Below are 19,918 nucleotides of genomic sequence, written 5' to 3'. Positions count from 1 at the left end.
CTACCATTGAAATCTACAAATCAAGATGGCTGGCCATAAAGCATTTACCAGCACATCACTGTCGTACGTATTTTACACAGAAAGAAGATTTTGCTTGATTTTTATCTAACCAGAACGACCGTGCTCAGCTGAGGTTTTACTTTATGTCTATTATAGACAGCGTCCTTTAGAGAGGAGAAGCAGTACCATAGAGTAACTGAGCACCCACTGTGTACCGTAGATAGAAATGATGTACCACACCCCACTGAGGGCTCTAAGGGTGGCTATCCAAAGCCAGTCTCTCTCTCTCTCTCTCACATACATACACACATACACACTCATGCATATGCCATTTTATCTGGAGGCTTTTTCATAAATGAATGATTCCGAGCTGCGTGGCCATCTCAGGTTGTCAATGACTGTATACTCACTGATGGTCGAAACTGCACTTTTGTGGAGCACTGAATTCCTAGGATCTGCCCTCTGGACATCAGTGGACAGTGGATGTACAGAGCAGAGGTCCAAATTGGGCAAAATGTCCTTTAAAATAGCTTCCCTTACCTCTGTTTTCCAGTGGAGTTTATAACCCCAAGAGGTTTCGTGAAAGAGAGGCTGATGGTTTCCCAGGGTAAAAAAAAAAAAAAAAAAAAATGCAAGACTTCTTAAGGAAGCATTCAATGGGGTGAGTGGGGGACAATGTTCTGGAAACTGCATCCCTAGAACTGTGAACATCAGTGTCAGATGCCTGGAAGAGTCGAACAGTTTGAGAACTGCACTGCTCTGGTTCTTCCCGCACAAAGCCCGTGACCTTGCATGGATGGTGGAGCTGGCGGCTGCTAAGATCAGAGCCAGAACCTCCGCATGTCCTTCCAACGAGCCAACTGCCGGCAAACCCGCTGGACCATCCCCATCAGGAACGCTTCCCAGTCCCTTAGTCCTGGCCAGTTCCAAACTGGGAAGATTTGAGAATGGGGGGATTGGGAAGCCTACAAGGTTTCTACCATGGCGCCAATCTGATTCAAAACTCAGGCTTAGCTTTGGAGTCCTTTGTTTATGTGTCTGTCTATTTATTCATTCATTCATTTAGAAATATCCTTTTGGACTTTTTTCCCTTATATTTAAGTATTTTTCATGAACAAAATATTTCATAAATCAAATCAAATTAGATATTGGGAGGGAATCTAAAAATCAGAGCACTAACTCCACTCACCCTGATAGCAAATGCTTTCAGGTTCCCTTCCCAACCCACAGCAGAGTCAATGAAGACCGGTAAAGAAATGGGACACAGGAATGAGAGAAGGCTACGAGGCACTGGTGCAGGAGAGGAAGTGGGAAGAAGAGGGGTGGAAAGAAGCAAAAACAGTGGTGCAGAGGCAGGGGAGAAATAGTAAGAAATGAAGCAAAATATTAAGAAGAGTCCAACAGACAGATCCCTTCTGATTTTCCTCCTCTTGATCTCGGGTAATTTTATTTTGTCCAAAAGACTTAATTCTCCAATTAAAACTGCTTAGAATTTTACACACACATCCCAGGACAGCATCTGTATCCTTTTCCCTCCTCTCCTGCGAGCACCCTCCTACCTGCTCTACCCTCCACAGCAGTAAAGGCCAACACACTTGACCTTGCAGTCCTATTACCTCAGGAACATCATGAAATCCCCTATTTTCTTTTCTTGACCAGGTGCTGCCCTCTAGAGCGCAGTGGTGGTCGATGGGGCTCATCCCTTGCTATGGTGGATTCAGGCCACTGCCTGGTTTCTGTATCAAATAACCCCTTCCCTCAAACATGCATTGTCCCTTACCTGGTCCTGCAGCTCTGAGCTATGGCACAAACTCAACTGATAAATGCTACACTTACCTATCCAATAGTATGTAGGAAATGCAATCCTTCCTAGGAGGGTGAAATTCTTGGTGCTAATTATCTTCACATAAATCCTACTCAGAGAAGAGTTGACTGAGAACGTACCACTGGTTTTTAATATATACATATTTGATTGAGTCATGCACACGTGTGAGTGTGATCTACCTCTATGGGACCAAAAGAGTTTTATAAGTTTACCTATGTACACATATACAGACACAAATATCTATCATCCAACACGCTGTTTCTGCTTGGGGCTTGTTGTTTTCAAATAAAAATAGAGGACAATTTGGGGGGAGGGTTGCCACTTGCTATTGGACGTGGCATTGCCAGAAAATGGTGAGTCCAAAGAAAAAAACTGATTGGAAGGCATGAGACTGTATTAGCAAAATATGCATTTGATACAACAAGCTGACCTGCCCATTTCCCTAAGGCAGCGAGCCTTTATGATCTGTACACTCTTATTAAATAATCTCATTAAATAGGAACACAAAATGTACACATTTACAGTTATTAAATAAGCCGGGACTCTTCTATCTGCAGCCGCATTCAGACACTGCCATGCCTTCGTATTTGAACTTGTAGGTGACGACGCCCTTGTCTAAATAGAGGATAGAGATGGGCTCTAGCTTAGTGGGCACACAGCAGGCTTTGGAAGCCTTCTGGGAATTCTTGAGGTGTACCAAGGCCTGGATAATTGCATGCTTTGTGGGTGTGAGATGCTCTGCCAGGGGGTAGTTGCACACCCCGCGGCATTCGTAGGCTTCGTATCCAGGTGGGGCGATGATCCAAGAGTCCCAGCCAATCTCCTTGAAGTCAATGTAGAGCGGGGTCCTCTTGCAGTAGTTTCCTTTAGCGTTCCTTCTGATGCGGGCTGTGGAGTCATAGATGATGTTTGACCTCATCTGCAGCAAAGCTTCTTCTCCTGGCCCACTGGAATAACCGTCCAGGCCCAAGTTGTCAAGCTCCAGTAGCTGCTCATGGGCGATCATTTCATTCAGTTCCTCCTTCCGTTCCTTCTCGCTGCTTTGGTCATCGGAAAACACGACAAGCAAGGGGACATGCTTATTCTGGGCACTGGTGTCTATTTCCAGTTGTCCTCTGCCAGCATCCTCACTTCCATCATGTCTGCTCTCGATGTGGACCTCCAGCTGGTGGGTGGATGAGCCTGACTTTTGCCAACGTCTAATGGCATCGGTGACATCGAAAGTCTCCCACTCGCTGTTGGTGCCATAGATCTCCCCCGACACCAAAACCAGCATGCTTCTTTCACCCTCAGTGTCCCCTCTGCTCTCAAGTACCTCGAAAATGGTAATTTTCCGGTCTACTCCATCATATATCATGCGATCTCTCTGCACCAGTGTGTACAACCTGAGTTCAGCCATGATGACCTCTTCGTGGTGAGGAATGGACACATTGAAGAGGAGAGGGTATTTTCGGAGTCCATTAAAACTGGCTGGCTGGGAAAACAGATCTGGGGGAAAAAAAAGAAGACAAAAATCAGATTTGTAGTGTGTCACAGAGAAAAATAGATGCTTATTTATGCAATAAGAGGGCCTGTCTGTGCGGGAAGCTTGATACAGAGGAACGAGGGGGACCATCAATGAAAATAAACACAATGTTACCATTTTCCGACAGAAAATACTGAAAGGTCAATGGCAGAATGCTAAACTGACTTAAGCTGCCAAGGCTAAGATGGAAAGCGGCTGCCTTATGAATGGGAAGAAACTCTCCCAGTCTTGCTTGCATTGGTTTCACTTATCAGCCACAGAACTACAGAGCTGGGAGGGACTCTGGAGACTGTGCAGGCAAGCCCCCAATTATCCTAGCCAGTAAAAGGCCATCAAATGGGAGGTGGGGTGGTTGTTCTTTTTTGGAAGCTTTTAAGGGATAAGCAGCTCATGGCTTTCTGTATCTGCATTCATATGAGTGAAGATTCCCCACATGGTTGGCTGAGGACTGGTCTTCCTTAAAGACCCCCATGTAGATCAGGGGTTAGTAAACTCTAGCCCATGGGCCACGATGAGCCTGCCACCTATGTCTGGAAATAAAGGATCAGGGAAACAGAGCCTGGTCCATTTATTTCTATGTTGTCAGTGGCTACCATTGCACTGCTGTGTCAGAGTTGCGACAACAAATGGCCCACAAAACCCAAAATATTTGCTCTCTGTCTGGCCCTTTACAGAAAGAGTTTGCTGACTCTTCCTCTGACACCAATGTCTGACAAGGCCGACAAGATGCCACAAACCAAGGGGTCACAGCAGTTGAATTTTGGGTGCGTGGACTTCAACAAGGAGGAATGGGAGAAAATGAACCTTGGGATAGATGGGTTGTTTTAGTCTTGTACCCTTAGCAACTGGCATGGAGTTCGGCACATAAGAATCACTCAGAATGTTTATGAAATAAGGTCCTTTAGTCTCAGACATGCATCTCCAGATATTATCACGTTGACTGCCTACATAAGAATTTATAGGTGCCCAGGGTTTCTGTACTCTTGCCCCTGGTAAACATAAGACTATGCCTGGGGGCATTTGTCATCCATCCAAATTCCATGACACCAGAGTGCTAAGGACACCCAATTGAGGGGTTCCCTGTCATCTTTGGCAGTGTTTTCTCAACTGTATACCTAATTCATTATTTTAGTAGGGTCCCTTCTCCAGGTTGTACTCTTAAATATTTTTCTTTAGCTTTATATAATTTTTTATACTCTTTAATGTCTCTTGTAGGCTTGTCCTAAGCAACAACATTCATGAAATGAAGGGATTAAGGTGGTTGTCATGTGGATTTTTTTCTGATCCACATTAATGACAATGTATAATAATTTTACATGATTCACAGCTTTCTCTCTGTAGGGTACCGCTTAAAATCATCTCCTACACTGCCAGTGGGAAATACTGGTCAATGAGATGAATTTAAACACTCTAGCATGATTCTTAAGAGGCCTTACCCTCTTGATCTATCCATAGTTCCCACTCATCCCCTAGAGTCCCTGGAACATTGTAATCAAACAAGTTGTATTTCTTGAAAGGTTAAAGGAATTGTAAACCCTCCTATTTAGAGTAGACCGATATCTTCACCATTTGCCAAAACATTCCTTTGCCCTGTTGTACACCACACCTCTGGAGCTGTGCTTCTGACTCTTGGAAAGCCTTCTCCCCTCCCTTCCACCTCTCTGGCTGTGACCCCTCCTTGTGGGATTTTCCCTTCTTCACCTCCCTATCTAGAAGTCCACTGCCTTCTGGGTCACTTAAATATCTACTCTTTTTAAAAATTTTTATTTAAATTCTAGTCAGTTAACATATAGTGTAATAGTGGTTTCAGGAGTAGAATTTAGTGATTCTGATATTTACTTTTTATATCTCTCCTATAAGCTTTGCCATTTACATCCTTACATTTCAGTTTTCTTTTTATGAATGGGTCTCCCCAAGCAGAGAGTCACCATGCTGGCAGGGAGCCCAGCTTAAATCCTTCAATGCCTCCGAGCTACTGGGATACCTTAAACAGAGGCAATGTTTTCAACATATGGACTAGTCGATGATTCTGGACATCACAAAAGATCAAATTGATTTATGGGAATGGCACAGGTCCTTAATACATCAAGTCACTTGAGAGTTGTCCCCTCTTATAAGAATAGAGAGACTTTCTTCTCCTTGGACAGGGAGCATGAGACCAAAAATGGGGGAGTAGACTGGTTGCTCTATGCATGAGAAAAGAGCAGAATGAAAGCTCATGGTCATGGGAAGAGGAGATTAATTACAAAGGAGCACAAGGAGACTTTTGGTGGTGATGATTATGTTCACTGTGTTCATTGTAGTAATGGTTTCAGTGGATGTTTATAAATACCAAAACCTATCAAATTATATACTTCAAATACCTTCAGATTATTGTATGTCAATTATACTTTCATAAAGCTATTAAAAAATAAATTCACTGTGTATGTGCAACTATACAAAGTAGTAGATGAAGGTGTTGCATTCTAGGCAAGGGAACTGATGTTTGTTGAGCATATTTAAATATGCCAGTGTTTTGCAAACACTGTTTCATTTGTTTCTTATAAAGACCATTCATTGCTACTGTGTTCATCTTACACCAGAAGAAATCAAGCTTCAATGCAGAGGACTGACTTCCCCAAGATGACAAAGTGAAGTTAGAAGTGGTAGGAATTAAAGTCATGTTTTTTCTACCTTAGAAGTCTACTTGCTTTCCCCTGATTAGTTAGATTGGGAGGAGGGGTTTTTTTGGTTTTGATTGGGGGTGGAGGGGCGGGGCAAGGTGGGGTTGGTCTTCGTCTCCTAGGCAGTTGCACTGTGCAGACCCATAGAGTCAAAAGAAAGTCAAGAACAGCCATTAGTGCCAGCCCAGCTCAGGATCCATGTCCTTGGGGCTGAGCACTCCTCCTGAAGACCCGCAGAGCCCCGAGCAGCGGGGGTGTCCACAGACAGATCCGTTCCGGCTTTTGCTGGTCTCCTGTAATAAGACCCTTTGTAAACCCCACTTCCTGACCTGCATCACCCAAATCCTCCACGGGAGAAGTGAGAACTAAAAATCTTCTATTTCTCCCTGGGAGTGTGAACATTTCCCACCTACCCTCCAAACAAGGCACCCAGGGCTCAGTGCTAGGAAAGGTTCCCATGGAAGGAGAAGATTTATTTTCAATTCAGACTCACCCTCAAAAGGAATCTGTAATTTCAGTTTGCCATTTCCATTATGTTACTAAATGTTACTGAGTAACATTTCCGATGTGTTACTAAATATCTAAAATTTTGGCACTTACTTAAATTTTAAAGGCAAATGCTATCCTCAGGACTGATCAATAACCACTCCACATTTCCTCTAATGCCTAAAATTTAAGGAATTCCTTAGTAATAGCTAATGATTGTTCAGCAATTCAGAGTAAATAGAGCACTTTCTTACTCATAACCTCTTTGAAATCACTTAGTTGTGTTATTTAGATATATTATGCCCAATTTACAGATAATAAAACTGAGATTCAGAGAAATTAAGCTAATTATCCACAACTACTAAGTCAACCTTGCCTCAAAATTCCAAATCCCAAGCTATTTCTGTGTTACCACCTTTCCGCTTTTAAGAACAACTGGTCAACATCAGTCAAAACCCTCTTCCATGAGGGTTGTCATTATCATGTATCTGGTTCATGACAATGGAAATTTTAAAGAATTACTCTCTTTGGACCTACATCTTTTAGCATGCATATTAGAAAAAATATATATATTTTTGCCATCTAGCACCATATTAAATAAAAGATTAACTTGCTAGGTTATTACATTTAGTTACTAAATAAAGCTGCGGGGGGCTAACATCGTTTTTCTGCTGATATTTAAGGCTTGTGCATTGCTATTCACGAAGACACTGAAATAAGCTGGATCATTAACTGGGCCGTGCATACTTCCTTGACATTATAAAGAGTGATTCAAGGATGTACACGTCACAAAAACACAACAATATTTTAGGAAGAACCTCTAAAATACAAGTTTTTGTCCTGTCTGAATATTTCTTAAGTAAGGTGAGAAAATGGAAACACATTCAAAGTTTGAGTGAAGCACAAGTCATGACTCTGGTTCTTGTCTATTTTCATTCTAAGTAGAAATTGACAGATTTTTTTTTTTTTTTTTTTTTTTTGGTCAATTCAAGGACAAACGGAAACAGAGACTTATCTGGAAAATGACAGACAAAGGTATAGAAGTAACCTGACATTAATGTCTTGTATTACTGTGGTTCAAATTCAAAAATTTTAAAGACCAAATTATGATGTCAAAACGGCAGTTTATGACTTTGGATTAAAAGATATTCTTTAGTACCTTTTAATAGCATTTGGGAAATGACCATGAAAATGGTATAGACCAAAATGTGCACTGTTTTTGAGTATCAGTGTACATACACCTTTACATAGATGTGTTCACCCCATCTATATTGTTTGAATTTATCATCTCTTGAAAAAAAAATCCAAGCCAAATTTTGTCAATAAAATATCAACTTACCTTCATTCTTGAAACTCCTAATGATGTTGGCCGATGGCATGGAGGTCCGATCTGTTGCAAATTTGTTGTAGAGTTCCAACATATACTCGGGTGGGTCCACCTTGGCTGAATCCTGCAAAGGGATGTCAGATAGGTTCAGTGTCTTGAGAAATTCATTTTTCATGCTCTGCAGCAATGTGTTGAAGTCGATACCATCTTGCTCTGAGAAGACATCATCGAAGAGGGGCATATCTTCTTCCAGAGGTGACTGCTCCAGGCTCATGATGGGACTGCCAGAAACCGAGTGAGCCACCAGGCAGAGGAGAGCGCACAGCTGCAATTGCAGAGAACCCATGACTCTGCTCAAGCCCCCAGGCCAACCCAGGAAGGTTTAGCTCTCCTGGGCTCTAAGTGGCAGTTTTATCTTGTGCCGTGTTAATGTCTCGTGTCACTGGAGACAAGTTTGGAAACTCTTTGCCTCTCTCTCCCTCCCCCCTACCACTCTTCCTCTCCCCCCAAAAGTCAGGTTGCAGTAATTGGATAACAAAATCCCCTATAGGGGCCTAGCCTTTCTTATCTCCCTAGTGTAAACTTGTGCACTAGATTTTGTTTCTATCTCGCGATCCTTTTTTCTTTTAATGAGCATTTTATAAACATTTCCACATTCTGACACTGGCTAAGAGATAGGACAATTTTCTCCTTGCAGAAGCTCTGCTTCTCTTCCTTTCAATTCACTTCCTTTTGGCAGGAATGCCTAAATTCTACTTTTATGTGATTCGCTTTCACACATGCATAGAATAGATACCGAGAATCAACACAATCCACATCAGTGGCAGATTAATTCACAGATTAATTCAAGTGCTGGGGCTTCCATCTTCACAGCAACGGTTCAGAAGAAAGACCAAATATCCAACACCTCCAAGCTAAGTTAATAACTATAAATGCATTTCTATAACTTTCTAGAACCTTACATTTTTAGAAACAGGGAAGTATAAACTTCGTGGTCAAGGGCCTTTTTCATACAGATTTGATCTGGCTAAGTGGCTTTTGAAAAATAGGGTGAGTGTTTCATTATAAGAGCAACTCAAATTCATTAGGTGCTTTCCTATAAACAGGCGTGGTACTAAGTGCTTTACATTGATCACCAAATGTGCTCCCTATAATCACCCCATCACAATGCCCATTGCACATATGGGTTGCTAAGGGTCAGTCACTTGCCAGAGGTCACAGAGCCTAAAAGTGACAGAGTCAGGATTTGAACCTAGGCATTCTCACTCTTACAAAAGGGAAAGAAACAATCGGACTTTCAAGCCAGTGCTCCTGGGACGGGAGCAAGGGCAGGGATGCTGAAAGGCTAAGTCCCAGCCTCGCCCTTCCCTGGAGAGTCCACAGTCAGGAGACAGGGATTTGCAGTTGGAGCTGGACCTCAGGTCCTTCACCGGGGCAATGGATTGTGAGGATGACAAAATCTCTGCCGACTCCATGTTAATGGCTACATCAAATGGGCCAGGTGGCTCCAACTCAAAGTTTGGGAAACCACATTATGGGGCAGATGAAAAATGTTTCTTTGTCTGAGAAGCAATGGTGAAATTGATGGTTTGCCTGGTTTAAGAAAGACAAATCAAGTTCATCTGCCTTTCCAGCCCCACTTAGTGGTGGTAGCAGCTCGGTGCGGCCATGATGGTCCTGTGGACCGCCCCCAGAGGCAGTGGGACTGCTGTTCCCCTATGTGTTCAGTGCACTCCCTGTGCAATTCAGGTGCCTGGTACTGTGCTCAGAAGGCTCTGTCTTGGTATTTGGTACACTGGAATACTCTCTCAGTTTCTGAGTTACATTTTCCAACATTTACCCCAATTAGGTCAGCTACAGTACCTCCACTATCCTTTTTCCTGTAAGCTCCCTCCGGAGCTGTCTTCTGATCCTTTCCCCAGCTAAAATGTAAGTTTACAAGAGTTTTTTGAACTGTCTTAGAAAGACTTGTGTTTTGAGGAAAAGTCTCTCCTTAGAATTGTCCAATTGTTCAGTAGCTGTTGATTTTGATTCCATCTTCCGTCTTGGGGAAAGCTCCCGCTCCCACATTGAAGATAGTTGTAGACTGGAAATAGATTATACCCTAGCAGGGCCAAAAGTGAGTGAGTCCAAGCCATCCTGCGGGTGGGCTTTACCAGAAGGTTCCTGACAGCATACCAGCAGGGTCCTTGTATCGTGTCCTGCCTCAAAACAAGCACCCGTTTCTCTTCACACACACAGATGTCAACGCACACTCCAAAACTCTGAATGGCAGGCATGTGCGTGTAACTGCCACAGGACAGCTGAGTAAGTGGCGGCACTTGGAGCCCGGGCGCACAGGCTTCACGGATCAGGAAGAGGCACGGACGTCCTGCCTTGCTGAGTCCTAGCTCTTTGCATTCTAAGGGGAAAGACAGGCAGTTGAGATTTCCTGTACTTGGTGTTAGAGGTACCAAGTACTTGGGGTTGACTATTTGGACCAGTTTCTGCATCATAAATGTTTATATTTTGGGCAGACTTAAAGATAAAATAGGAAAATGTCTATAAACACATCCTAATGCCTGTGACCTCTTGAAATTCAAGGTCCTTAAGCCCCACACCTGTGCTGGGGTGGGGGAGGAAGGGGATTGGGCTTCATGCATGGAGGAAAGGGGCATAAGCTTCCAGCCTCTTCTAGGCCTGGGATGCCTTGCATTTTAGCTGCAGAGTCTCTATCCCCATGACTTTACCTAGAAGTTTCTCCCAATGGCTCTCATCTGACTTTAAAAGATCCAAATATTTTCACATTCTTTCCTCAATCTTGATATTCTGGATACAATCGATTCTATTACTCTGCCCTGATTATTTATTTTGAATTCTGCTCATTTGGAAGGTGTTGTAATTCATTTAGAGTAGACAGAAGATGACAATTTTGCCAAACCAAAGATGAAAAGCACATCTAGATATTTTAAGCAAACACCCACGGGTGGAAAGCGAAATATTAACTACATATCATGCTTTGTCAATCCTACTGCAAAATGCTCTAAAGTCTCTTCTTTACCAAGTTTGGGGCCAACTTTTAAAACTAGTTCTAGTAGCTGGACACACCTAAAGGATATGACTGAACTCCATTAGATTCTCTAAGCAATCTGTGATCAGGGAAGGTTGGATCCATTGGAACTCTGCTGTGCCCGTTAGGACCGAACAGATCCCGAATAAGGATAATCAACAAAATTCTCCTGACCCACCACCGGTCAGTGAAGTTAGGAGGTCTTTGAACATGACTCCAGGGTTTTGGAAACGCTTGCACCTTGGACCCCGCTTCAGAAACATGGCGCCACTCTTGCTACTAGCTCAGGAATTTTCAGGACCTTGAGGTAACCCTTCTCAAACCAGGTATGATAATAAAAATATTTAGTAAGCTATACAGGAGGTCCCAGCCAATCAAAAGAGATTACAAGTTAGAGTGCCAGAGCAATATCTCAGAGACCCCAAGTTTCACTTACTGAGCTCTAGATCTGGGGGAGATTGGGGTGGGATGCTGGCAGACGGGCTTTGACCTCCACCTATATGGGAATATTTCGTTATTTTAGCCAGCACATTACCATCATATAATGTATAACAGGTGAATGCGAGTATCGCCCAAATTTCCTAAGCCAGAGCTCTGCAAGCTACATGCTGTTAGCATTTGCTAACTCAGCATGAGGATACACAACCTGCACTGATTATTCCCTTGCCTGTTACTAGAATCTGTTCGCTGGCTGTCCTCTCGTTCTCCAGCCCAGGTCTTGCCCACCGTACTCAGACCTAGGCACCATTTGGGCTGCCTCTGCCCCTCTGATGGCTCAGAGAGTTCCTGCCCTTCTCCTCTGATATCATCTGCCCCAGCGTCTCCTCTAGAATTGGAAACTGCCTCGACCGACAGTGGCCTTTCTCATCAAACCAGATCTCAGAGTCTACATTTTCAGTCGGGGAAAGTGTTCCCTTGCCTCTTCTGACCCCACAACATTTAGGTTGCTACTGGCCTGAGGCTTATCGGTCTGCCAAGTGGTTCTCTGACAGCCACACACTTGTTGCCATCTCCTCAACTCAGGTCCTCCTACATCTGTGATTCAAATAGTCCCTTACCTCTTTCTTTCTATAACTTTCCACATGGGCCTTTCATTCGCCAATAAAGCCTCTCGTGTGAATTCTCATCAATAATTAGGCAAGCGATAAAAGACTTCAGGCCTTTGTCTTTCCTTTGAGAGTTCTTGTGCGCACCTACTATGTGCCAGGAACTGTGCAAAAATAAAACCTGAAGAAAAGGGACCAAATCTATGACCTTGTAGAGTTGACTTTCCAACTGGGACAAGAGAGAGAATAAACAAATATACAAATAAAGCGTCTGTTGAGTGGTGATAAATATAGCAGAAAAGGCAAACCAAAGTAAGAGGATAAGGAATGCCATGGGCAAGGGGTTGCTATTTCACTGTCAAGGCTAGGGTGGGCCTCCCAGGTGCAGGTGAAGGTGCCAGCCATGCAGACCCCCAAAGGAAGAGCATTGCAGGCAGAGGTTATTAAAGTCAAGTGAGGGGGAGAGTCACAAAGAAGATGAGGTCTATGGATAAGCAGGTGCTGAACCAATAAGGAGGTCATGAATCTTTTTTTAAGGTTTTATTTATTTGAAAGAGAGAGAGAGAGAGAGAGAGAGCACAAGCAGGGGAAGCAACAGAGGGAGAGGGAGAAGCAGGCTTCCTGCTGAGCAGGGAGCCCAATGCAGGGCTCAATCCCAGGACCCTGAGATCATGACCCGAGCCAAAACCAGACACGTAACCAACTGAGCCACCCAGGCACCCAGGATTTTTCTTTTTAACAGCCCTAGTAGATAGTTACACAACTTTGCCTTTTCCTTTCTGTCACTGACCATGCCATCTTACAGGTTTTTCATATTTCCACAAAGTTTTCACAACCATTACTGTATGAATATATTTACTAACTTGAAATGTGGGTCTGAAAAAGAGAACTTGCCTGTGGAGTGGTCAAATAACATTTATTCTCTGTAGAACACCACCGGCCCGGGAGGTACGTGGAAACTGACAAGTCTGCGCCACATCACCTCTTGCCTGGGTTGCGGTAACGGGCTACTAACTGCTTCTGTCCTCACCTTCTAGCGGTTTATTCTCAACGTGGCACCTAGGTCCTGATACGACATCGTATCATCACTCCTCTCCTCACTCAGAGAAAAAGGCAACATCTAACCAAAGCCCTCATGGCCCTCTATTACCTCTCTGCGGTCAATGCCCTGCTAACTCCCCTCCAGCCCAGGGGCCTCTCTGGCATTGTTTAAGCCTTTGCCTCGGCTGCTCCTCTGCCTGAAACAAACTTTGCCCTCCCCCCACATGGTCACTGTCACCCACTTCAAGTCTCTGCTCAGAAGTAATCTCCTCCTTGAAGGCTGCCCTGAATGCCCTATTCAAAATGACAGCCTGCTCAGTTCTCGTAAGCCTACTTACCTGCTCTGGCAGTTCTTATCACTCCCAATACAAGACATAATTGATTAATATAGTTTGCACATGGTTTTCTGTCTTTCTCTGACACTTACTCCTTATTGCTTGGCAAGACCACGTGTGCCACGATATCAAGGAACCTCGTTTTGTTCACCCATGTATTGTAAGTGACTAGATCTTTACTTGGCATGTAGTGGTTAATACATAGTCACTGAAGGAATAAATCACAGCAAATATTCAAATATTCTCTTCCTTAGATTACTTAATGTCATAAAAGCACAAATGCCATTTAAAATAAATATCCATTACTAAAGTAGGCCTGCATTTTCTTGAGACCCACTCTATGTATCTAGATGAGTTTTTTTTTAAAGGATATATATTTTTTTAATTTTTATTTATTTATTTGACAGAGAGAGATCACAAGTAGGCAGAGAAGCAGGCAGAGAGAGAGAGGAGGAAGCAGGCTCCCTGCTGAGCAGAGAGCCCGATGCGGGACTTGATCCCAGGACCCTGAGATCATGACCTGAGCCGAAGGCAGCGGCTTAACCCACTGAGCCACCCAGGCGCCCTCTAGATGAGTTTTTATACCATAATAGACCACTCACCTAAAACTTCACAAAAAATGAATTTATCGTTCCAAAACCTTATTACCATACGCACAATGTATTTACATAAAGTATATAAAAAGTTTGAAGAAAATAATAAAACTGAAGTAACCGTGTATCCACCACCCAGTTTAGAGTGGAAAAGGCCAGTTACTACATTTAAAACCTATAGTGAGGGGCACCCGCATGGCTCGGTTAAACGTCTGCCTTTGGCTCAGGTCATGATTCCAGGAGCCTGAGATCGAGCCCCACATCGGGTTCCATGCTCAGCGGGGAGCCTGCTTCTCTCTCTCCCTTTGACCATCCCCCTGCCTGTGCTCTCTCTCTCTCTCTCTCAAATAAATGGGTAAAATCGTGAAAAACAAAACATAACAAAAGAGGGCACCTGGGTGGCTCAGTTGGTTAGGTGACTGCCTTAAGCTCAGGTCATGATCCTGGAGTCCCAAGATCAAGTCCCACATCGGGTTCCCTGCTTGTCAGGGAGTCCACTTCTCCTGCTGACCTCTCTCATGTTCTCTCTCCCTTAAATAAATAAATAATCTTCTTAAAAAAATAACAAAAGACCTACAGCAAAACCCTTCCCAACTCATCTCCTTCTCCTCAGTGGATGTAATTACTAGACTGAATTTTCTGCTAATCAATTTGTCACGTGTTTATGATTTACTACATATGAACAAATCTCTAAAAAATACAAAGTTTAGTTTTGCCTATTTTAGCTTTATAGATAAATTGAACCACACTATAAGTTCTCTTGTGTGACTTGATTTTTGCATACAATAGGATTTTTTTGATGCACATAGGTCAATGCACAAGGCCATGGTTCATTGATTTCCCCTACTGCATAGTTACATGTTTTTTAAATATATAAAGATTTTATTTGTCCATCACACTGTTGATAGACACTTGGATTGTTTCTTCTTTCCCCATTCAATACTGTGCTACCACAAATAATCTTATTGACAACATTTTCTCCCAAATGAGTTTCCCAATTCTTTTTCTCACAGGAGGAGTTCTGTCATTCCACATCATTACCAACTTGTGTTGGCTGACTTCAAGGACTCTGTTTGTGGCTGACGAACTCCCTCTTCCCTTGCTCTCCTCATTCACTCCTGGCATCTGCAACAGAGCATAAGATCGTCTTCTGGACAAAAGGCATAGTCTGATTTGGGAAACAAGCACTGGTTTAAAATATTGTGTTGGCTCCCACAAGGACATAATGAATGATTTAACCCATGTAAATCATGACACCCAGGAGCAAAAAATGTTATTGAGGACAGGAAAGGAGACTTAAATAAATGTGGCAACACTCCTCATTTATAAGAATAAGAAGACAACATAATAAAGATGTCAATATTCCCTAAATCATTACACAGCATCAATAAAATTTCAGTCACAATCCTAACAGGACTTTTAATAGAACTTGAAAAGATAGCCCTAAAATTAAAATGTAGGCACAAAGAGCTAAGAATATCTAACATACTCTTGGAGAATTGGATGAGAGACTTTTCTTACCAAATATTAAAACCCATTAAAAATCAGCGATAATCAAGATGATGTTGTGTTGTTATAGAAATAGATCAAAACAGAGAAGAGCCTGGAAGAAACTCACAAATATGAAAAAATAACATATAATGGCTGGCATTTTGCAGGTTAGTGAGAAAAATGTCAGTGATTTGATAAATGGTGCTGGGATAATTTATTGGAAATATTGATTGCCTATTTCACTCTTTATGCAAAAATAAAATCCAGATAGATTAAGGCCTTACTATGTAAGAACAATTTTGAACCTTTGTGTTGGTGCTCTGGAGGCCCTGGGGAGAAGTTCTGGGAGAAGGGTGCTTCTCTTCCAAAGAACTAGTACCTCATCTACGAGCTCCAACTCTTGAAAATAACAAGAAGATAAATGGTTATCTTATCTCCCTTTCTTCATAAAAAGAAGAAAAGACAGCCTCACATTTAGAAGAAGCATATAAATTAATATGATCCATCAAAACTCAGAGACAAAATACTATTATGATTATCAGCTAAAAAAAAAAGTTCACCAAGAATTTCTTAGAATAATGAGTTCCCCAATTACATTTTAAATGGAGTTTTTTTTTTTTTCTTTCAGAAACACATTTATTCATGGAGAGAGACAAGCTTTTGCATGTTACCAAAGATTACATTATCTGTATCTTAAGTAACATTTTCATAGTTCTCTGAAGCTAACAAAATCTCTTTTGGCATGTGCCCCTTAAGTAGTAAAGGCTGAAAATGAAAATGTCACTGACCTAGGAGATCTTAGGAGTGGCATAGACTGTCCATCAGCGTGCTCTTGGGATCACTCAAGGTGTTTGACAGCTGCACTAAGCAACCATCCAGAGTGCAAAGACAAAGACGTAAACTCAGCCAGGGCTCTCTGCCACCGCACTGAGATAAGTCAAGCCCTTTAACACCAGAGGCTGCTAAGGGTTTATTCCACACACTCTCAGCAAGATAAGCTGCCATTCACGCCTCACAGGACACTCAGATCTGGAAAGCAGCTTAGAGGAAAACTAAAGAGACACGAGTAAGTATAATTATTTTGGGGTAGGAAACTAGTAGATTTCTGGTTGTTTAGACTCCAGCTCCATGAAGAGCCATAAAAAGCATGTGTCCCAGGCTTTCCAAACATGATAATGGGGAACAGGAGAGAGGAGTAACTCCAAGGTCCTACACGACGTCCCACTGTGTGTCAGCCGTTTGCCCCCATGATCCGAGACTCATTTTGTTATGGTGGAATTCCTTTCCCCATTCCACAGAAGAAACTGAGGTCCAAACGATTAAATGAATCCCCCTAAGGTCATAGAGAGTAGAGATGGGAGGAACTTGGATTTAAACTCCCTGTTTCCTCCGATTTGTCCAAACAGGCTCATGGTCCATATGGTTGGGCTGTGAGAAGGTGAATAGGGCATGATATAAAACCTTGACTGCATGGTTAATCAGGTGGGGAGTGCTGGACTTCTCTGTGCTAGCTCTTAATGTGGTTTACCTGCAGGCGGAATGCATACTTTAAGGTCTTTAGGTTTCCGAGACGGTTCTAGTTTCCAATGTTTCTGTTCTGTCCTGTATACCCAGGTCAAGCAAAATATGAGTCCCCTTTCTTTTTTTCACTAAGAAAGTATGGTCACCTTTTCTGTAGAATTCAGTGTACATACATTTTGCACACACATTCCTTCTTTGAAATCACCACCAGGAACTTCCCTGGAGGGCTACAAGGTTAGGGCAAACACGCTCATGATATTGAACTTGGAAAGTGACCAGTGTAAGTAAGATGATGGATACCTGGAAGGAAAAAAACAAATAAACATGGTTTTGTTTAAAAAGAGTCATTTCCACCAAATCGGTTTGTGAATATCAGTGTCCTAGTCTGAGAATATATGACCATAAGGAATGTTATCAAAGTAACCCCTTGCTCCCCAGTTTCATGAGCCACCAAGGCAAATCCTAGAACTGAGAATCGTTGCCTCTGAAAGTGGGAAGGAACACCAGAGGTCAGCATAGCTGGCCCCAGATCTCTGCAGGAAGAGAGAAGGAAGGGGAAAGAAATCACTGAGGCCTCCTTATCAATGGGCAGGCACTCTTCTGAATACTTTCACTTCACAAGTTCAGAAGGTTGCATGCCAGAAGAGCTTCTTGGAGAAGGTCTTCCGTATCAGAGTGATAGCCTAAGTGTGTTGTGACAGCACCGTTGCTGGGCATCGTGCATTTCCTTGTAAAATCACAGTCTGCATGTGACCCATCTTCATTAAATGTCATGCATACAACAAAGAATAAAAGTAACTTGAAGCCACGGATAAATTTTGGACTTAGGTAATGTTGGAACAGCAAATCTATTTATGGAATCAAACTTCTGGTTTCTAAACGAAGGGAGATGGTCACTTCTGCCTTAAAAGGCTTCATTACCCACCCCCACCAAGAAATGTCTTTTCATTATTTCCCTTCAAAGGAAAAAGGTCAGGTTACAGAGTCAAGTTCCAATCTAATCACATGATGTCATAAGGCAGCAATTCTGTTTAAACGATCTTTACAAAGCAATGTGAATATATGACTGGAAAAATGACAAAGTGAATTTTAGATAAGTACCTTCAGTGAAGCATGTTCTGGTACAATTTACTTAGTGTGGAAGTCCAGGAGACCAAAGCCATTGATACGGTTGTTCGCATGCCGTCCAAAATTATTATTAGTGAACTATCTCAAGGCTTTGTGTTTTAGACTTGTTGGTTAATTACCTCTGGGGATTTTGTGCAGTTGGGATTGAAAACAGCATCTAAAAGGAATTCTAGTGAAGAATAACAACAAAATTCTTTAAATAGCCAACCAGACAGCTAAATGGAGTTTGGCTAGATGAATAATAGAGAATTATAAGAGTTTTTAAAGGACATTTCTGCAGTTGCCTGATTCTGACACTCTTACCACACAGCAATCATCAGTTTAGCTAATATGAGACACTGGTGTAATAAAGCCAAGTGACCAAATTTGTGATAAAAGAAACTCCAAAATATGCAGCCCCAAGCTGTTATTCCAGGCATAAGAATGGTCATTCTCTGCTGCATGGTTAACATACTTGGGAGTTCTATCAGCTTTCCTGAGATAAGATAAGAATGCCTGTCTTGTGAATACCACGGACAACTTGAGGGCAGAGGCTGTATTCCATTCATTTATCCTTGGAACCTAGTATGAAGCTTGGCACGTAGTACCTGCTCAATGAAATCAATGAACAAAGGAGCATATTTCTGATATTTCCCCATTCCATACTTATCCTCTTATATTTTATATACTACTATACAGAGAATTAAGCTGAAAGTTGTTCAAAGGAATCTATATTCAAATTAAGGATACCAACCTACCTAAATGTCTCACTCTTCCTCAACTCTGTGGATGCATTCTAACCCCTAAAAGTATTTATATCTCTTGCCACTTGTCATCCATCTTCTGTCCCGACCCACTGCTCTCCTATGACTCCCTACTCTCCTTTCTCAGGAGTCTCCTTTGAAAATATTGAGGTTCTCCTCTTGACCATTTCTTTATGGAATGAGTGTGTTAGTCATAATGGCCAGGGTTTGACCTATGGGAATTCTGGTCCTCTGAATGGCGGATAAGACCAGAAGGATCTGGGAATCCTCTAATTAGGAGGGCACATCCTTCCCAACCTCTGACTCCCTTCCCTAGGTCTTCAAGATGGTCTTCAAGATGAAGGTCTCTGTACCCTTTCCTGTTCTTAATGTGTTTTCTATGTAGTCATTATTTCTTCTCCAGTAGATTGGATTGTGATCCAAAAGGAGCCAAGGTGACTGTTGCTACCCCTAAGCTTTGAACATATGCATTTAGCCGGAGAAAAGGCGTTCCTCTGCTTGGTCCAGTCCAACTCTCTGGGCGACTATATTAGGTTTGGAGCACACCCCTCATGGAAACAAAATGGTTTTGGTTGGAAGCTCCCCCTGCTCCATAAATGTTGTTTTCTGGAGCTTGTGGTGGTGACATCAGACAGTTCTCTCAGGAGTCAGGAATCTTGAGCCCCAGCCAGAGGCAACTTATCATGGCTAATAATTCATCATTCACCACCAGCACTAGAACAAATGTTTATTAAGCACCTACACTGTGTAATGCACAGTGCCACAAGGCTGGCAAGGAAACGCACCACACTGGCCACCCTGACAAGCATACCAATAACAATAAAAGGCTATTTGTTTAGGTCTTTCTCTCTGCCTGGCATCGAGTCCCATGCTTTATGCTCATTCTCTCATCCAATTGTCCTCCCAACCCTACGATCATCATCTCCATTTTATAGATGAAGAGTCTGGTCAGAGGGCCAGGAAGAGGAAGATCTAAGATTGACCCCAGCTGTGTTCACTCACAAAGCCCAGGCATTCCCTTCAACACAGCATTCCCCTAAGAGGGGGTGAATGGATGGAGGGGAGACAGGTGACAAAGACAGCACAGCCGGGAGAAGGAGGAGAAGTCATAGGGAGCAGAACATTGTCTATGATGGAGGGAAAGA

The 19,918-nt window shown here is 42.7% G+C and overlaps 1 protein-coding gene across 1 annotated transcript; it reads right to left on the bottom strand.

The window, feature by feature from the left end:
* Positions 1–2,201: 2,201 nt before the first annotated feature.
* BMP10 (bone morphogenetic protein 10) lies at positions 2,202–8,234 on the bottom strand. Its single transcript, XM_082744352.1, has 2 exons — positions 7,839–8,234; positions 2,202–3,313 (listed from the first exon to the last, which is right to left on the bottom strand). The coding sequence occupies exons 1-2, from the start codon at positions 8,170–8,172 to the stop codon at positions 2,373–2,375; spliced, it is 1,275 nt and encodes a 424-aa protein (XP_082600478.1). The 5' UTR covers positions 8,173–8,234; the 3' UTR covers positions 2,202–2,372.
* Between the last annotated feature and the right edge of the window lie 11,684 nt (positions 8,235–19,918).

The sequence above is a fragment of the Mustela nivalis genome, assembly GCF_964662115.1.
Source record: "Mustela nivalis genome assembly, chromosome: 8".
NCBI classification, from domain to species: Eukaryota; Metazoa; Chordata; class Mammalia; order Carnivora; family Mustelidae; genus Mustela; species Mustela nivalis.
This window is presented reverse-complemented; position numbering and strand designations above follow the sequence as displayed.